The 20,556-nt window shown below is 30.6% G+C and overlaps 1 protein-coding gene across 2 annotated transcripts in view; it reads right to left on the reverse strand.

The window, feature by feature from the left end:
* LOC100875784 (neurotrimin) overlaps positions 1–20,556 on the reverse strand; it is a 247,487-nt gene that overhangs the window by 14,734 nt on the left and 212,197 nt on the right. The window contains exons 5-9 of one of the 2 annotated variants that reach the window (XM_012280658.2): positions 14,435–14,563; positions 13,608–13,745; positions 5,090–5,245; positions 4,875–4,916; positions 3,727–4,350 (exon numbers count right to left, since the gene is read on the reverse strand). In XM_012280658.2, the coding sequence (XP_012136048.1) occupies positions 4,337–4,350; positions 4,875–4,916; positions 5,090–5,245; positions 13,608–13,745; positions 14,435–14,563 (479 nt within the window). In that variant the 3' untranslated portion in view covers positions 3,727–4,336. Of the gene's footprint in view, positions 1–3,726; positions 4,351–4,874; positions 4,917–5,089; positions 5,246–13,607; positions 13,746–14,434; positions 14,564–20,556 lie in introns of those variants that run through there. The other variant, XM_012280657.2, reaches the window with a different exon arrangement.

The following is a 20,556-nucleotide window of genomic DNA, read 5'->3' on the forward strand; positions in this document are numbered from 1 at the left end:
AAAAGTAGATTGGAATTCAGTTAGTCTGGATGGAAATCGGGCGGTTAACTTTGTACAAAGTTGTATTGAAACTAAACTCGAGAGAAAAGTATTTACCGAGAAAATAGCAAAGCATTCGTAAACTAAATAAAAACAATGTATAAATACTTAATTAAGAGATTAAATCATTACCATACTTCGATTAACTTCATCATCTACTATTGTTATTACTGTTGAAAGTAAACTTTGAAGACTTATTCGAACTTGATATAACTAATTACAGAATTAAATTGTTAGTATTATTTTTAATTTAGAATTACCACAGTCAAAATGTTAAAATGTTAGTTATATTATTTAAATGAATTTACTAAGATTAGAATACCAATTAATTTTCTGTTTTATTTGATTACCAAAAATGTTTTTTATTTCTGACGCAAGGTTGATGAAAACGGATTAGAAACTAATTGGGCAATTGTTTCGATAAAAATTGAATCAAACATAAAGTGAAAAATTGAACAAAAAGTTATTTCGTTTATTAGCCAAATAATGAAGCAATCTAGAGAAATATTTGAAGTCAAATATACACTCAAATTGTATTTAAACATAATAACAAATGGACATAGCATTACATAACAGTTGTCAAATACTATTTGAAAAATGTTTACCTTATAATTATAAAACTAAACATTTTTCTAATATTATTTGACCAATGTCTAAAATTAACATTGCTACAACTCCATGCCATATTTTTACTTAACATCATAACTACCAGAATTAACACTTTTAAATTAAGAATAAATAAGCAAGTATTATCTCAACAAAATGTGACAAAACTTTCGACAAGACAACAACAAAATTTTGTAACATAATCCGCAAAACCTGAAACTGGTCATTGTGTCCGGTTCTACTGTTAAAGGAAGCTCAGAGGTTAATTATAGTGTCTTATTTTGCACACACCGTTGTTGCTAAAGTAGCGCTAGAATCCAATTTCCTCTGCGTACGTTCATGTGTGTATGTGCGTATACATCTGAGACTCTGAATCAATGGCACATGTAACATCCCTCCCAATTTTCGGATATCAGCGAATGTGTTGATCGGCAATTTGCATTATACACACGCCCCATCGTAAATAACATTGGTACCTAACCTAACCCTCAGACACATATGCATAAACGTGCATAAATACATACTTAAATAAAACAGTAAATAAGTTTAATACAAAGTTACTACAAATCAATTTTCTGCCTATTTGATTTAACACATTCTTCTTTTAAAAAATGCTCATTCTTTTGTTTAACAGAATTATTATTTTGACGCTTAACTTCATAATTGCTTCAGTAACAATGACATTGTTGAATTTTGCAGAAGCTTTGTCATATCAAATTTTTTGAAACTCTCAAAAGATGTTAACGATTATTCCGAAGCTAAAATAAGAGAAATCTTGCAGTCAGTAATGTTTAATTGAACACGCCGTTATTCATCAATATACAAAGTTATGGCGCACATTAATCATCGACATGGGAAGTTATGGAGGACATTATTCGTCAACATACGAAGTTATGACGGTCATTACTCGTCAACAGGGTGAAAACGTATTAATAATAAATTTCATCTCTTTCGTTAAATTATGTTCGTGATATTTGTTAGACTAATTTAGTTTCAACTAAGCGCTCTACATCGTTTTAAGTAACTATCCTCCATTTCATCGTGATGGCACAACAAATTAATGTTGGTTGTTTCCGGAGGACCTCTCGTAATACGAAGAGCCATCTGTATGAAAGCTTCAAAACTATCAAATATAGAATATGCGGAAGAAAAAAGAATGGAAGGCAAATATTTTGTTAAAGTCGCTGACAAAGAAGGGAAAGATAATTGCACTAGAACTAATAGACTGCTAATTAGAGAGTAGTCACGTGACGGTCAAGTAGAGAGAATTTAATGTATTTGTCTGACCTATACCACTTGTTTGGCTCGACGAACTGACCCTATTCCTCTTATCTAACACAACGTACCAACCCTATTCGGCTTGTCTGATCGTCTACAACCCCACGACCTCATTTAACCTGTCTGATCGTACAGGAATCCCGCCTCCCTATTCTACTTACCTAATTACTCATACGATACTACTTATGTTACGGATGTATACACTTCTCCAGTACTTGTTTACTTCATCGTATTTATTCGCAATTTTTACATTTCTTAAGATCTATATGTATTACAAATGATGAGCCATTTTTTCTACATTCATGACTATCAATGATTTCCGTTTTTATTCTTGTATCTGTATTTTCTTATTGTTATTTAATTCTCTGCTTCAACTTGTTGCAGAGTATTGATACTTCAGGGTTCTTTGCAGAGAAATATTTTTACAACTTTTACAATTTTTACAATTCTTATCATTTTTACTATTCTTACAGTTCTTACAATTTTGACAATTTTGACAATTTCGACAATTTTCTTAATTTTGACAATTGCTACAGTTTTGACAATTTTTACTATTCTTACAATTTTGACAATTTCAACAATTTTTGAAATTTTTACAATTTTTACAATTTTTACTATTCTTACAATTTTGACAATTTCAACAATTTTGACAATTTTTGACAATTTTGATCATTTTTATAATTGTGACAATTTTTACAACTTTGATAATTTAAAAAATATTTTAAATTTTTTAAATTTTTATGTTTTATTATATCATCCAGTATATTCTTAAATAAAATTTGATTATCGACCGACAAAGACAGTAATACTTAAATATATAATATGCCATAAAATAGAATGAAATACAGTCGTGTATGAACAGAAACCGGGATTATATAAATTAATTTAAAACAAACATATCGGAATACAGCATTGCGTGTAATATTTATTCACTGAAACTTTCTTCTAAAGTTATTTTTTCCAACGAGAAAAAGTTTAATCTTGATGGTCCAGATGGATTTAATTTACACTGGAGAAGCTATGGTAAGGAACCTCATTTTCCGCGGTGAGTTTTAGCGAAGGAACACTTACAGTTTGCGGTGCACTTTGTTCCAGTGGCAAGCTTCAATTAGCTTTTCCTTTTTCTCGAATGAATAGTACAGAATACACTGGAATCTTCGAAAATAATTTATAGTCATTTTCACGCGTAGAGAAAAAAGGTTCAGTGAACGCTACGAGAAAATGCACCCTTTGATAAAGGAACTAAAATTAATGAAATATTTTTATACATTTAAGGTTAATTTAATAAAACTGACATTTTAACAAATAATTGGAACTCTGTAAATTTAAATAATTTTTAATTTTTCTGTGTAATTTTAAATTCATTCGGGAATGATTTAATGGACCAATAGTTAGGTTAGGTTATTGCTGTGTGGTGAGCAAAAATATTTCGCTGTGCCTTTGCAAAGAAGTACACGAAATTACGAATGCAATATTCTATGAATGAAACACGACGTGCAGCATCATTATAGTAATATATTTTAATATTTTATTTAACACTTTGACTGTCAGAAAATTCATATATGGGTGACGTTGAAAAAATGAATCACCTGTGTTATTAAAAATTTGTTCACTCACTAAATTCGAAATATTGAACTACTTGAAAACATGAATATATATAACAAAATATTGTAATTATATTTGATAAAATTAGTTAGCTAAAAATAAATTTCCTACAAAAATTTTCTACTGCTGTCAAACTCGAAATGAATAAATATTTTTATCTTTGCAAATAGTAAAAGTATACGAATTTTAAAATAACGAATTGCATATGGTATGGATAATGTATAATAAATAGCTATGTTCGAAATTAAAAGATGACATAACAAATTGTACATTCACATCTGATGATAATTATCGTGCAAATTGTCTATAATACACGTTGTAGCATAATTCTTTTTTAATTTGTATCCGAGGAAAAATCATTTATTTGATGAAAATACGGTATGGTTTAATTAACGAGAATGCCAGGCAGCGGGCAACGATTCGTGATTCCGTTCGTTATTCTGACAGTAGTGTTCTACGTTTATTATCCGATGTGGTACTTTATTTTTCACGCTCGAAACGCGAGCTAGAAATCAGGAACACATTCGGCCTATGTTACCGCTTGCTTTGTGTCGAGTGGTACTTCACGAATGATGCAGCGTAACGTACTTGCGATGAAATAACGGGTCGCTGATTAATTAGATCGAGTGTCTAGTTTGAGCATGCCAATCCACTATACACCCTTGAATATACTCTTGAATGTACTTTTGACTGAGTCCCAACAAAAGATGGACACGAAATTCTGCTTTCCTCAATGCATCCCATCAAACATTCATCCGTCGTGTAATAATCACGTGTTAATTTTCAAAGTGAGGACATGAAGCACTCGTCAGCTTGTTACATCTAAATTAAAATATGAAGGGAACGTGTACTCTTATATGTTATTGAATGAGTTGTAAAGTATGTATCGTGCTGTTGGAGCTATATATTGATTCTGATGTTGACCAACCTCTCATGTGATTGAATGAATTTGAATGGATGTGCCATTCCTAGTTTTTACTTTTTGAACATTTCACGTTACTAATTTGTTAAATTGTGAGTATTTGTGATTCGGTTATTAAATTATAAATAAAATTAATCAATTATTAAATTACGCTTGAAATTATGAAATTATTAAATTATGATTAAAATGATTTAATTATTAAATTAAAATCAAAATGAACAATTATTATATTACTAAATTATAATTAAAACTTTCATTTGTGAAATTAAAAAATTATGGAAGTTTAAAATTATTAAACTTCTTAATTATTAAATTAAGTTACAAATTATTAAATTATAAGGACAGTATTGAATTACAAACTTATGAGTCATTAAAATGTTCAATTTTCTAAAAATGGTATAAAATAAAGAACGGTAAAACTTACCTTTGTATTGTGTATTACCGTTACTGGTATTTGATGCAATTGCTGAAAACAGAGAAAAGTAGTTGATAATTTAAATATGAAACTAAGCATTATTAAACGTAAAAATTATGTGCAAAGAAGAATCTAGGTTTTAACGGTAAAGAAATATGTAGAAAATAATTGAAAATAATTAATGATTATTAGTTTATTTATAGTGCAAGTTTAATAAAACTTACGATAAACTTTAATGGTGCCATCAGTGTCTCCTAATGAATTTCTCGATATGCACTTGTAAGTTCCAAAGTCAGACGGACCGACAGAGCTTATTGTCAGTTTCATGTGAACGTTGTAAGCATTCTCCAACTGTATTGGTTCGTACTTTCCTCCTGGAACTAATTACACATTTTTTCAGTATCTCCCTTCAAACAAATCACTACTCAACTAAGTTTTTAACTAGTACAAAAAAGTAAACTATACAATTTTAATATACACTGAAAATAGTAATTGAGGACACTATACCATTTTAATAATAAATAATCTTGAATACAAAATATATAGTAAAATGTTGAACAACACTATGTTCAAAAGCTGCTGACATAATTTCATAAATTTCACATCTGAAATTGCATCTTGGTTAGCTCTATAAGAATTATGTGCACACACTACAAAAATTGCAGTGAAAAACCTATGACAGAAAAATTGTTTATTAAGTTAAATTTAATTATAGACTTTTTATCCGACTGCACGCTGAAAAACTATATATTATTTTTCAAAAATAAATATGTAATATAGTTCAACTATATTAGGTTGCCAGTTCAACTACATTAGGTTGCCAATTCGGTTACCAGTGTAGATCCAGAAAAATGTCAAAAGACAAAGATAAATGGTTCAAGAAATATTATATTCGTGAGACCAAGTTTTATGAACGCTATAAAGCCATATATAATTTTTCATACGTAAATATACAGAGTGATTCAACTGAATTAGGTTACAGCTCCGTTACCAAAGTAGATCTAGAGAAATGTCAGAAGACAAAGATAAATGGTTCAGGAAATATTATATTCGTGGGACCAAGTTCTATGTATACAGATACTCCAGTATATAATGACAGATGTACTAGTAACCAATGAAGATACAATTCTGAACAATTAAAGAATTCATACTTATATGATCCGTTGCTATGAATAAACATTAAGTCCAACGAAATAATCAACTTAAATCGACTTGACACATAAGAAACTGATCCGCTAATCGTTTCAGATGTTGTCATATCTTGTACGAGATATGTCTAGAAATTTCTCAGGTTTTCCAGAAAGGACGTCACAATAGTTCAATCAGTTTGGAAGATGGACCAGCTTGTTCCCGTGTCTGGCTTATTTTAGTATTCGTCGTACAGCAGTCTAAGTTAACGTGATTTCTGTTTAGATCGACACCATTCAGGGACGTTTCCGTTCTCCTGCTCGTAAGATTCGAGATTCTATCGAGCAATGGGTGCTATCTTCGACGAATGGAAAGGCTACGTGGATGCAAAGCAAAATAATGAAAGGAGAAGTGTGATTGGAAGTGAATAGCGTTGAAAATGTCATTGAATCGATTTTAAATCTATGAAAACTTTTTGCTGTTCAAATGTCAGCCAGAAAATAAATTTTATGTCCGTTGATTCCCATGGAAAATTTTGACACTTCGATCCGCTGTTTGAGAAACCGAAGTGTATCTTTCATATCACGTTAAATTAAATTATATGTAAATGTAAATTCTAAAGTAGAATTGTGACTTTCATATTTAAATTAAAGATTACAATTACGATTTTAATGTACTGATTTTTGACAGTGACATGATTTTATTTAAGTTAACAGATTCTCAAAATGAGCTACATTTGTTTTCAAGTATTTGTGCACATATTTAGAAATGGACTACCATATTGTTCGAGTCATAATTTTTCTATAAATTTGAAAGATTGGCTCATATTTTTCTGTGGACGTTATTAAGAACCTTAATACCTAGCTAAAGGCAATAAACGTGATATATGTATACATAAGTATTTATGAACGTACTACAGTTAAAATCCTAGTGCAGGCAATTCGAACCGTTATAACTTTCCATACGTGCAGGAATTTGAAAAATGTGGACAACGAAAGTCACTAACAATAAATTCAGTAAGAACTAACTTGCAAGTACATACAGAAAAACTGATTGTACAATTCATTCAATTGCACTTATTTTTCCCCTCACATATTTGGAATAAAATTAAATTTACTTCGCGTATTTTTAATTTCTGAATGAAACTTGATTTATTCGAGTTTAATAAATTGTGAGATACAAAAGTGTCAGAAGTGACTACGAAAAATAAAAATGAAATTAGTAATAATATAAAAATTTAATGAACAACAATTAATAATAAATTACAGAAATATAATTATAAACAAGTGACAATCAGATGTGGAATCCTAATTAATAACAGTTGATAACGACTACGAAACGAATACAATAACAGATGACTAACAATAACTGATAACAAAAGAACAATGAAACATAATAACAATACAGTGTGAGCATAAATGCCATATATATGAATTCAAGAATGTCTATTGAATTTTTGCTATTGACCAGTCATGAATACAAGTATTTGTAAAAATGTACCTTGAAATGAATATAATAAACACGTTTCGAAATAAATGAATATGTTATGAACTTTCATCATCCTATGAGATATGATATTCCTGAGAGGTGAATGAAAGTTTCATTTTTCATTTAGAATTATTGCCGAAATGGTGCGTATATCATATTGAACTTTCATACTGAAAATTGTATACTATGTAACCCGATTGTAGGATCGAATTCATATTGTACGTACTATTATTGCTTTCGATACAGATGCAAATATCGTGTGGACTGGCGACGTAATAACGGCAGGAGAAAAGGCCGGAACCTGTCGTTTCGGTCTTCATATACATACACGCATCCTCAGCTTTCCTCATAAATGCCAGATAAAATCATGTTATACCTTTAACGTGCTGCTTGGATTCGCATGCATTATTCAAAAGCTAATTTCGTTCGAACAACCGATTGAAAGGTAAATCTGACGAAACATTTGGCCACACGTGTGATGTATCATTCAAATAAACGTATTAGACAGTCAATTCGCTCTTTTCATCGACGTGTGACGATAGACAATCTAAAAACCCGGAACTTTATGTCCTCTCAAAGGATATTTTGTATTAAATATATAAGGAGTAAATAGAAAATTGCGTTAAATTATTTTCATCTATTTGCGTAAATTGATATTTCAGAAAGTACAAATATTACACTCTTATCAAACATAATTGAATACCTTTTTTATCATGGACTTCTTACAATCATCCGTAAAGTACACGGAAACTAAAAGTACTTGCATAAAAATTACCTGATTTTCTAACAAGTTCTGGCTTCTATACTTATGTAAATTTTTAATCTATCGTATTTTTAATATACTAGAAGAAATTGAACTTCTGCGCTTGACTATTTAATTTTTAATGAATTCTCGAGGGCTGATTTTAGCACTCGACTTCAAATTTTGAAATCAATATTGATTTGACAGCATTCGTAAAGAGGCACTAAAATTATTCACATATTTATTTTTATTATTTATTTTGTAGGACGAAACTGCACGACACTTTTATTATAAATTAAAGTATATAAATACAAGATTATTTATAAATCCTGATTCAAATTAAATACGTCAATCATGTTTTCCGCACAAGTAATTGTGAATTCATTTCGATACATTAAATCGATCTTGAAGTTCCAGATACATTTGTGTCGTATTGTACTGCAATTCGCCTGTGGCCAAAGTCTTCAAGTTACCATATTACATTTACTACATTCCTGGTAACCAGATATCTCTGGCATTCATAAAGCATCACTGATCCACTAACAATAAGTGATACCCTATCTAACTAGTTCAGAAGGATGTATGGACGTGCGTTTAGTACAGTAGGATCGGGCTAGATTAGAATAATGGACAGATACAAGTTGCATATTCCTGTCACTTCATCTCATCTCAAATTACTTGATTCGAGATCATTGTATTATCTTTTCATACATCTCAACGATCGTTTCACAAATATTCATCATAGTCTGAAACATTTTTAGTTTACAAAAATAGTAAGAATAGTATGAAACATTTTTAGTTTGCAAAAATAGTAACAATAGTATGAACCATTTTTAGTTTGCAAAAATAGTAAGAATAGTATGAAACATTTTTAGTTTGCAAAAATAGCAAGAATAGTATGAAACATTTTTAGTTTGCAAAATTAGTAGGAATAGTATGAAACATTTTTACTTTGCAAAAATAGTAAGCATAGTATGAAACATTTTTACTTTGCAAAAATAGTAAGAATAGTATGATACATTTTCAGTTTACAAAAATAGTAAGAATGGTATGAAACATTTTTAGTTTGCAAAAATAATAAGAATAGTACGAAACATTTTTAGTTTGCAAAAATAGTAAGAATAGTATGAAACATTTTCAGTTTGCAAAAATAGTAAGAATAGTATGAAATATTTTCAGTTTGCAAAAATAGTAAGAATGGTATGAAACATTTTTAGTTTGCAAAAATAATAAGAATAGTACGAAACATTTTTAGTTTGCAAAAATAGTAAGAATAGTATGAAACATTTTCAGTTTGCAAAAATAGTAAGAATAGTATGAAATATTTTCAGTTTGCAAAAATAGTAAGAATAGTATGAAACATTTTCAGTTTGCAAAAATAATAAGAATAGTACGAAACATTTTTAGTTTGCAAAAATAGTAAGAATAGTATGAAACATTTTAACTCTGCAAAAATAATATGAAACATCGTTAACTTGCAAGAACAATAAAAATAGTATAAAACATTCTTCGTTCCCAAGAATAATAAAAATAGTATGAAACATTCTCAGTTGAACAGTCGTATACTTCATCGCATTCTTACTCTACCGATTCTCAATTGTAAATTTTATCGTCGCTAAATCTCGCAAAGCAGTTGAAATACAAAGCTAATAGCTGTCTATAGTTTCGATCTGATTATATCTGGTTCATGTCACAAGATGCAATTGAATGCAGACGTTTGCACTACAATTGACTCTGAATATTTGATGGCTATTGAAAATCATGTAATTCGTATTTCGTTATCAAGTTTTTCGAGGTAACATGAAACTCGATTTGTTACGAATAATTTGGGTAAAATCACGTTACATTTATTTCAATGCTAACCCTTTTACCGATATTTATGTTGGATAAGTTCCCAACATCCTCGGTACTGTTTCGGATATTATGTGCACTTTTAGAGCTTCATTGTCCATTTCGAAATTTCGGTAGAAATATAACGGACAGGTTTTTTATTTTTTGGTTTTATTTTGTCCACAATGAATCGCGGAGTTAATCATCGGTTTCGAATATACAGAGTGTCAAAAGAGAACCGAATAAAGCTGATCTTCTGGTGAACAGATACATTTTTCACGTTTGTATCTTGAAGAAATTCATCATGTTTGATGACCATGAATTATTACTCAGATTCACATGCTTAATCACTTCAACTTCTTTAAACGTTCTTAATTTTTCCAAATTTTTACACTCAAACATAATTTTCATTTCGAGACCATTTAAAAATTTCTGCCCAAAACTTGTACGATAATTATGGAAAATGATTTCAGGAAGTTACTACTGAATTACAGATCCAAAAATCCATTGAACCAACAACTCAAAGCGGTATGTCGCTTCACATCAGTCTTGTTTGTTTGGGTTACAAGGTATCACGTTACTCGGGGAGGTTGACCCATTGCTCACCACTGGTCTAAGGGTTTGCGGGATTAGTTTGTAAACTCAAGAACTGTAACTGTGTCCAGTGCGACTCTCTGATTGAACTGTAACTAATCCTGAAATGTGGCTGAGTTTTTCGAATGATCGAAACTAGTTAATGTGTCTCCCTGATTAGGGTATCGGTGACTGCTGAACTGCAGCGTTTTCAAGAATGATAACTAAATTGACTCCGCGTTTGGGGTCTCGAGCTTTGCAGGATCAAAACTGGTTACTTGATTTTGTTACTGTGATGATGTACTGTTTGGTACATTTAAATGAGCATATACTGATCATTGATATATTTGTATTCATTTATGAGTATAAATTGAAATGAGTCTGAACACATATATGAATATAAATTGAACCGAGTATGAATTCAGATAAGATGAACATAAACTCATTTATATGTATCGAGCAGTATAGAATTACAGTAACAACATCAAGTTTTGATGCTCAGGTATGAGTATAAACTTGAATAAGTCTAAACTTACATACAAGTGTAAGTTCATATGAGTTTATACAAAAATATCTACAGAGAAAGGAACAAAATAGAAGTAACATTTTTATGGCCTACTTTTCAATCACCTTTTAAAAATACAGAAATCAGATTATTGTCATAAGAAAGTATACTGATTTTCCTATCATTTCACTCAAATTTAGCTTCTCCATGATAAGTAATTAAAGAACCATAATATTTTTGCTCAGTTACAGTCATTGTTGCTCCCAACCCATCAGGACGAAATCTCATTTTGTACTCAATTAAGTAAAAATATTTTTTCCAACGCAGAGTACAATTTGTATTATCAAAGTAAATATAATTAAAGAAAAAAATAGGACTTCAAAAATTACTATAGCATAATTTTCGATATAAAGCACGAGATCACGAATTATGAGTTTGAAAGACTCGTTACCTTTACGCACACTGTAATTCACAACTCAGAACCCTTAAGTTCTACTATGATGTTTGATAAACTAAAACCTTTTAGAATCTAGAAGAACCACCCTACAGGGTAGTAAAAGGAGCATCAAAGTCCCTCTAATAGGTTCCAAGAAAAACGTGCACATATGTACAAACATACGCGACGAACAGGCAACCCTTTTTTGAAGTCGGTTAAAAAGAAACCTGCTTCTTTCAAATCTTTTATGTGTGGTACAGATATGCGTACATGGTATAATTGTATATATACCGTAATCAACGAACACTCGACCTAGTAAAATTAATAACATACTGGAAACTTCAATCTTTCGGAACGTGTGTGCATACATGAAATCTCATATTCTTGCAATAGATTTATGTATATCCTTGTAATATATTTATGATTAATATATGATGGACAAATATTGATTCTGTCTATAACGATAAAATTAGATTTGTACTGATGATAATTCTAATTTTGTAATATGTTAAAAAAAATTGAAATTTCAGATCGTTAAAAAATTCATTGAAATTCATAAAAATATTTATAAAGCGAGTAAGCAAATATTCTGCTAAAAGCCTTATATTAATTACATTTAATATTCCATATTTCTTTCAAGAATGAACAATATGTCTTATGTATATAAAATAATTAATTGAAGTGTTTAATGCAAGTACACAAATACAGTTCAATTTTGATTTTATAAACTATTTACTGTTTTCATGAATTTTCCCTAGGAAAATAATGAAATGAATTATATTGCGTGTCTATGTAACGCAGCAAACTAGGACGTGAGCCGATTAAGCTGCCCTGCAGCCATAAAATTAATGTTTCAAAATAATTTTGTCCCCCAATCACAAAATAAACAGTTACATATTTGCAAAATTGTCCAACATAACTTGATTGATGGAACTGAAAATTTGGCCAAAGTTCGTGTATTGTATCTAGATATTAAGTCTACTTAATGCACGTAAAAAATTTCGGATAATGCGAAGGGTGACGTATCGTGACCTTACCCGGACGAAAAAGAGAAGTATCAGGCAATGTTGCAACCAATGTGTATACATGTATATGTTTGACGCGAACCACGAGCAAACACATCATGATACGTGGAAAATACAAAGATCTGAAAGGAACGGTGGATCGATGGAAAGTACTAAAGCTGCCTTTTATAGACGGAGCATAAAGCAGAGCGGAACGTTTATACTCGCGCTTCGCAGGTACGTGTGTTTATGCGTTCACCATGGAGCTTTCATTATTCAAACGACTCGTTATACCTGGTTACTTTTCTTCACCGTGAATATACAAGGAGAATAAGTACAATAGTTGCATGCTTACAGCTTGCGATTGGCAATGGGCCAGTAATTACTTGGGAAATTATTCCCGAAGAGAAAGCGAATTGCTCTTTTTCTGTAACTTTGGTGAAACGTGTGCTGAAGTGACCATCGACTTTAATCAATTTTTAGAATATTAACTTCTTAGGAAATGATAGCAAAGGAAAAAGTAATTAGCGATTAGGAATAGTTAATTTAAATAAAAGATCATCAGGTACATACGTGTCATGTAACATCATCATTAACATCGTGACGCATATGTAACTGATAATATATATGGAGTAACATATGTACATATGCTACATGACACATGTACCTGATGATGTTTTATTATGTGATACATGTATTATGTGGTACAGGTACCTGATGATGTTTTATTATGTGATACATGTATTATGTGGTGCAGGTACATATGTGTCATGTACATATGTTAATCCGTATATATTATCAGTTACATATGTTTCAATAATTGGACACTTAAAGTTTTGTATTTCTAGAAGTATGAAATTTTATCTTGAACAAGTATCAGAAAGTCTGATAATTCATTCAAAGATTTACAAGCAAGAATTTCGAATTACCATTATACGAATCTTGGATAAACGAGAATGTAAATCACGACTGTGGCTTTGCATACGTAATTAGTGTACACACTTTGAAAAAACAGTGAAACATTGTTCGTACCTACCTTTTGGAACTATTTCGTCCTTATCCCTTGTCCAATAATTGATGGATTTGGGATAAGCTTCCGAGTGGCACTCCAAAGTCAACCGCTGACCCTCTCTAGCACCTACCAATTGATTTTGCACCCAAATCATTGGAGGAACTGGAAGTGGAAAAACAAGCTTTTCTGTAAACTTCAACATCACTAAAAAATAACATTTTGTTTAAAAAATTGACTCGACTATTCAAGAACTGAAGCTATAGATAAAATCGTAAAATTACGAAAATGTAGTGAGTTTTATAAATACATGCACCAATGTCCGATAACTTAATTAACTTTAACGGAACAAAATTCATAAGGGTTTATGAAATTCAACGAGTTCGTTTCAACGCATTCATTCTGATACATTTACGAAGAATTATGCAGCACGTTAATAAATTATGGTTCCAAAACATATTACCGGTAATAACCTGTGCAAACATCATAATGAATACGAGTTTGAACAGTTATGAAATTATACTGTTGAATTACAAAAGAAAATTTCATTCCACTGTCAGAATTTTGGTGGTGAATAATTAATGGTGGATTATAATATGATCACGATTGAATTTCAATATGGTGTCGATCAAAATCGATCGATTTTTTAGAGGGGTTAATATTATTTTATCTTACTCTATCTCACTTTATCTTATTTTATCTCATTTTGTCTCATTTCACCTCATTTCATCTCATTTTCTCTCATTTTATCTTACTTTATCTTATCTCATCTCATCATGTCTTATTTTAATATCAAGAATAATAAAGCTATTAAAATCTTATACAGAACTGCAGAAGTACATCGAAATACTTACACTGAACAATAAGCATAATCCTTTTGCTAACTGAAGGTGGGACCCCATTGGACGCGATGCAAAGATACGATCCCATGTGTGTTCGATTTACTTTGGTAATAACAAAATTTGGTCCATCAACGTTCGACACTGTAACATAAATATCGATATTAAAACATTAACGAGTTCACCGATTTCAAAACGCACTAAAATATTTTATATTCGGGTTTCCATTTACACGGCATGTCCAAACTAAAAAACCCGTATAATATGTGAAGTGGATATGAAAAAATAGGAGAATGGTTCTATATGTGAAAACTCGATATGAGTAGTTACGTTGTAACAAAACTATTGGTCTTATATATTGAAAATATATAAAAATATTAAAACAATTGAAACATATAACTGATGGTCTACGATAAAAAAGTCACACTAATTTTCGGTACAAAGTACAAAAATTCTCTAATTCAAATTACATCTAATTCAATTTTAAATGTAATCAATCTGCAAATATATGTAAAACTCTAATAAGAAGAACAATACATAAAAAATAAAAACTGTTGAAAACAGAATAATTTCAAATAAATAAAATATTCGAATTCTATTTTCATACATAAAATTTTCTGACTTTATAATACATACATAATTACAAAATAAATATTCGTTCCATTTCATGAACACAAAATTTTTTTTAAATTTGTAAATAATTGTATTTGTAGAGTTAACTCGAGCACCATTTCGTTGGAGTAATCGATACTATTTAAACGTGAAACGCATGATTGAAAGAACAGTTACTAGCGATGATATTATTACGACGTAAAAGGAACGTTTAAATCGAAAAATTTCTCCATATAAACCGATTTCGTGTGTAGAACGATGTGATGCTGCTCGCTTCCTGAATACTTTTTTTCCCCGGATATTTCACGAAAGTTAGAGTTTCAGATAGTTTGGTGTACGAGCGTGAAATTTTTGAAACGGGTTCAAGCAACTTTTCACCGTTGTTATATTTCCGGACGCTGTTATCTCGAATGCTATGAAAACTGCATCGAAATTTTCTTCTTCGCCTTGTTTCGTAGAACAATCAAACGTACAATTAAGTCTCGTACTTTCAAATCTTGGATATAAGTTTTAAACATTCGAAATTAACTAAAAAATTTATTTGCACAGCGCTTTTCTCTTCTTTTAACAACTACTAGATTCATATTTTAATTCCTCTTTTAACATCTGCATGGATTATAATTATTTCCGATGAAAATTTATTTGTAAGCTTCATTTATAAAATTCTTTCATTTACAATTTCATATATTATATACTTTAAGACATTTTCGGAAATTTGTAATTACTTTTGTCATACATTTATAATTTCAATTTGTCTGTTACTAGAAATGAAGTCGTCATTTACCTATAAGTTAGAACGAAACATTATGTGTCACTTAAAATTATTTTGCTTAAATATAATTAAACATATTTTATGTAAATTTAAATGCAATTCAAAGTTTTAAGTATTTTTAAGAGTTCTAACAAAAATTATGCATATAATAATTTATACTAGTAAATTAATAGAATATCATTTCTAATTTACAATTTATTTAATTTATATACTTATGACATTCTTAAATACATGTCACGTAACATTGCATTCCATCTTCCTGTTTATTATCGATTATATTTATAAAACACAGCAATATCAAAGTCAAGTTTATAAATAAAATAGTTTATAAACGTACAAAGTGTATGAAAAATTACGGAAATGAATCCACGACCTTTAATTTATTACAGAAATGAACAAATGCGAGGTACTGTAAGAGTACATTAAATGTTTGACCGAATGTAGCTCACCGGATTCGCAACTTTTACGCAAATGCACTTCTCACGAAACAGAAAATTATGTTGCCATTTATCTCCCAAAGGATGAAAAATATGGACCCATGTGTTTATTTAACGATAATATATACTTGTGTTCATTATCCTAATACTGCTCTAATTTATTTAAACTTTAATGACGAGTCTTTAAAGCTATTTATCTGTTCTTTTATGATATACTTGACTTTTTCTGTACAGTTTCAAAGTTACTTTAAATTGCAACTGAATTCCAGCTTTGCAAATTTTGTGATCTATATCAATTTTAATGTACTAATTATTGTAAGTATTAGACTGTAGTAAAGTAACCAAATGAATTATTAAAAATTAAGTGGCACCATAAAGCTACATATGAACAAACAGTTCTAAATCTTTCGTGACACTCATGATATATTTTTACCTGACTAGATTTCGACTAATATCTTCTATTTCGTTTTCACTCTTCCAAACTAATCAAAGTCAGAATTCAACCCCCAACCAATCACACGTTGCACCGAAATAACAAAATGTCCACCACTTGTAGATAAAATATACAATTTCCTCTGATTTCGTGAAATATTTATTAGAAACAGCGATCAAAAGTTATAGACAAAAATAAGCACAGTGGTAACTTTGAGGAAAGCGTTGCATGTAGTTTTTCCTTTCCGTGGTTAAAGTCTGAGACCAGAAATTTACAGAAACAGACAGCTGGAATAACACAGTTTGGGTGTTGTCTTCTGTGCACGAGCGCAAATTTAGTTTACTTATCCGGAAGTCGAGGCAGTCAACGTCCATCCATTTACCACAATTAAATCTGCTGGAATATTTGCGTCCGGCTAACAAACTGAACGAAGTCGAATGCGAAAGGAAAACCGTAAGAAATTAACGCGTTTCTTTTCTTACGAAACACTGGCCACTTAATTAAAATGCTTGTTTAATAAGCCCGTTATCATTTTAAATTAGTACACAGCGGTGAGCTTATAAACAAAGAAATATTAAGTCGGATGTATTCTTTTACACCGGTTACTATTCTTAGAGTTTACTTTAAAACTCTTTCACGGGATATGTGTCAGAATAATAAAACTACAATTTTAATAACTGCATTTAATTTATAACATCCGATACTGAAGTACTTGAATATTAATCGATATCTTCATAGAATCTTCTTACAGTACAGAATCTTTCTTGAAGAATGTTGAAATTCGTAAAAACAGAAAAAGAAATCCCTAAAAATAGCTTAATACGAAAAAGTGTTACGTTTATTTTTGCAAATCATTTCGTTGCTTATACGATTGTTGAGGCACATCAAACATCTGCACCTAAACCTTGTTACTCAGATTGCCACATCCGAGCTTATCAATAATCGAAAATTTATTAATCAGTTGTGAAGAGTAGTCGGATATTAAATTCCAAGCGGTAAAGTGTTATGAATCGAAATTCATTTATGTCGTGGATCAAATACATTCGTTTGATGCAGAAAACTCATAATAGATCGGATGTTTCATTGTAGCTGGACGCAAAAGGCAGCCACGCGAATCTGGGAACGCATAGCACCCTCTCGGTGTTTGCCAATTTCAATGCAAATATAGGAGATCTTCTCCACCTATGCAAACGTATCACCACCCTCTAACCTATTGGCCTTGCTCGAACGCGGTGCGTTTGCCCTCCCCAGAGAGTACAAGACTCGGTTAGTGCACCGCGAATCTGGCGAATATATTTTCACAGTTTAACATGGATATTTGAAAGCTACGGATTTAGGTTTATAAATCTTGAAGACGGCCAGACGATGCGATGCAGGTTAAGAAAATTCAGTTATTTAGTTCTGTAATCCAATTTATACGAGGATAGAATCAATCAAGTTGTTCGTGCAACCAGAACAAATAGTATTAATCTCCAATAGTACTTTGAACCGTCGATCAGTCACTATTGTGTTTGCTGAGAGTGTTTTAAGTTTTCCGATAAATGGTATCGGTATGTTCTAAGAGTAAATATAAATATAGGTTAGGTTGGAGACCTGTGGGGGAAACCAGAGTATGGCAGCAGTACATTAAAATGATGTATTGTTTTCAACTTTTAGCTTCAAGTTCGGGTCTCAACTTTTTAGTATATTTGGTATTGTTAGTGTTCCTAGTTATTAATGTCAGTTTTTAGTATTGTTAGTATTCTTAGGTAATTTTTCGTTGCAATAAGGGTGCACCTAAGTCACTGATAAAATCCACAAAATTTAAGATAAAGATTTTATTAATCATTGAATATGACTGATTTTTCTACTTAAGTATTTAAGGTCACTACCTTGTAGGTTATTAAGTGACCACAATTGGATTACCTAGAGTCAATCGTTCCTAAAGCTAACAGGTCAATATCTTTCATGAAACAGAACTTTTCTACTGGAATCTATTTCACGCAAGTCAGTGAATTTGGTGAGTTATGTTGTTTCCTCTTCACACTGTATTTGGGGCTAGTTACCAGTATGTGTTCAATAGCATTTCGTGTAACTGGGTTTGTTTGGATCCATTTTGTTGATTTTCTAGCTTACGATTGTAGTTTCTGCGTTGTTTGTTTCCACATATGGTCTAGACCACATAATCCTAGTAACTATTAGATAAATATATTTACCAGAAATAGCATACAAATTTATATTATATTAATATTTCCACTAATATTATAGCTAACTGCATAAATTATAAGCAAATTATAAATGTTTAAATGTACAGATGTATAAAGTTATAAATGTTTAAATGTACAGATATATAAAATTATAAATATGTACTCCTGTACTAAACTTCATCTGTCTACAGTGACACTCAAGAAAGAATACTTCGTCCTGATTTAATACTGATAAATGTGTTTTCGATAAAAAATCGTTGTTTTGCTTCATTAAGGATCTAACAAAGTAGGTACCTTAAATAATAAAGGTGGTTCAATCTCTGCTTTGCTGGCTACCAAAAGCGGTACATCATGTCACTCATCTTGTTTGTTTGGGTTGTTATGTATCATACTGCCTAGAGAGATTGCCCTGATTCCTATTACTAACTTAGTGGTATTATCACAAACACTGCTTATCTATAACAACCTCAACTAGTAAACATGGTCTCTATAAACACATTATAATTATTTATTTATTTGCAGCGACATGCTTCCATAATCTTTATTAGTCTATATTTACAACATAAGTTTGTTAGTTTACTGCTAACATATTTTAGAATTATGAGACGGAAAATTTATTGATCATTTGTTGATTTTTGATTAATCTTTGTGACACTGAAAAAAATATATGTAATAAACATTTGTATTAATAACACATTGAAATACAGTAAAATTTACTGAAAACACTTTTTCAATGATTCAGGATTGCATATTTTATTTCATAATCAGCTACAGATATATGGAACACTTTATACATATATCATTATAGATGTTTAACACCGAAGCTGCGATATGACAATAGTCTCATAAACCATTGAGTTTAATTAGAAATTTTAGACAAACTTCGAATGTTTACCAGTGGCCTTCTGCCGCTACGTAATAAATGGATTGTCCGTGCTTAGTAATTTCAAGTTTGTTGCATGTTTTCCAAGACCCACCGAACTTCATGAGTTTATCGCTTACGTTAACCTAACACTCGGAGCTTGCGACACTTCGGAGTTAGACACCGACTGAAATTAACTACTGGATGTGGCCAAACTTCTTTTCATTTAACCATTCTACCGTAATAAATCTATTGTTATTTACAACAATAAATGTAATAAGCAGAAAAACTTTAATCAAGATTTAACTTTCAAAGTCTGTATTTTGAAGAACCTGGAATCCACATATGGCGAAATCAGATGTGACAGTGTTTATACTTTCGTTCCTAATGAATAACATTATTTTAAACGTTATTTCAAGATGTTTCTATATGGAATATTAATTTTGAGAAAATTGGTTTCAAGTAAATTGAGTTAATTTTAAAAAAAAACATTGATAAATGTCAGGGATAATAAGGTTCAAGTATATACATAAAATACAAGCTTACTGTTCCTTTAATTAACTAATCACTTTCTCATCAACAATTTAAAGTCTTCATTTCTAATTCTCGTGTTTTAATTAAACTACCTGTCCACCCTACACATGTCCACCTATATCATATGAAACTTTCATGAAGCCCTACTTGCGAGTACAATACAGTTACGAATTGTTCAATAAAGCATGTAAAATGGATTTTCAAGTAACTTCGCATCGAATCAGTACAATTACAGTAACCGGAAATTTGGTAGACATTAAAGCGATTACTAAACTGATACGTGGAAAAATTTTGCACTCGA

This window comes from Megachile rotundata, chromosome 1 (assembly GCF_050947335.1).
Source record: "Megachile rotundata isolate GNS110a chromosome 1, iyMegRotu1, whole genome shotgun sequence".
In the NCBI taxonomy this organism is placed as follows: Eukaryota; Metazoa; Arthropoda; class Insecta; order Hymenoptera; family Megachilidae; genus Megachile; species Megachile rotundata.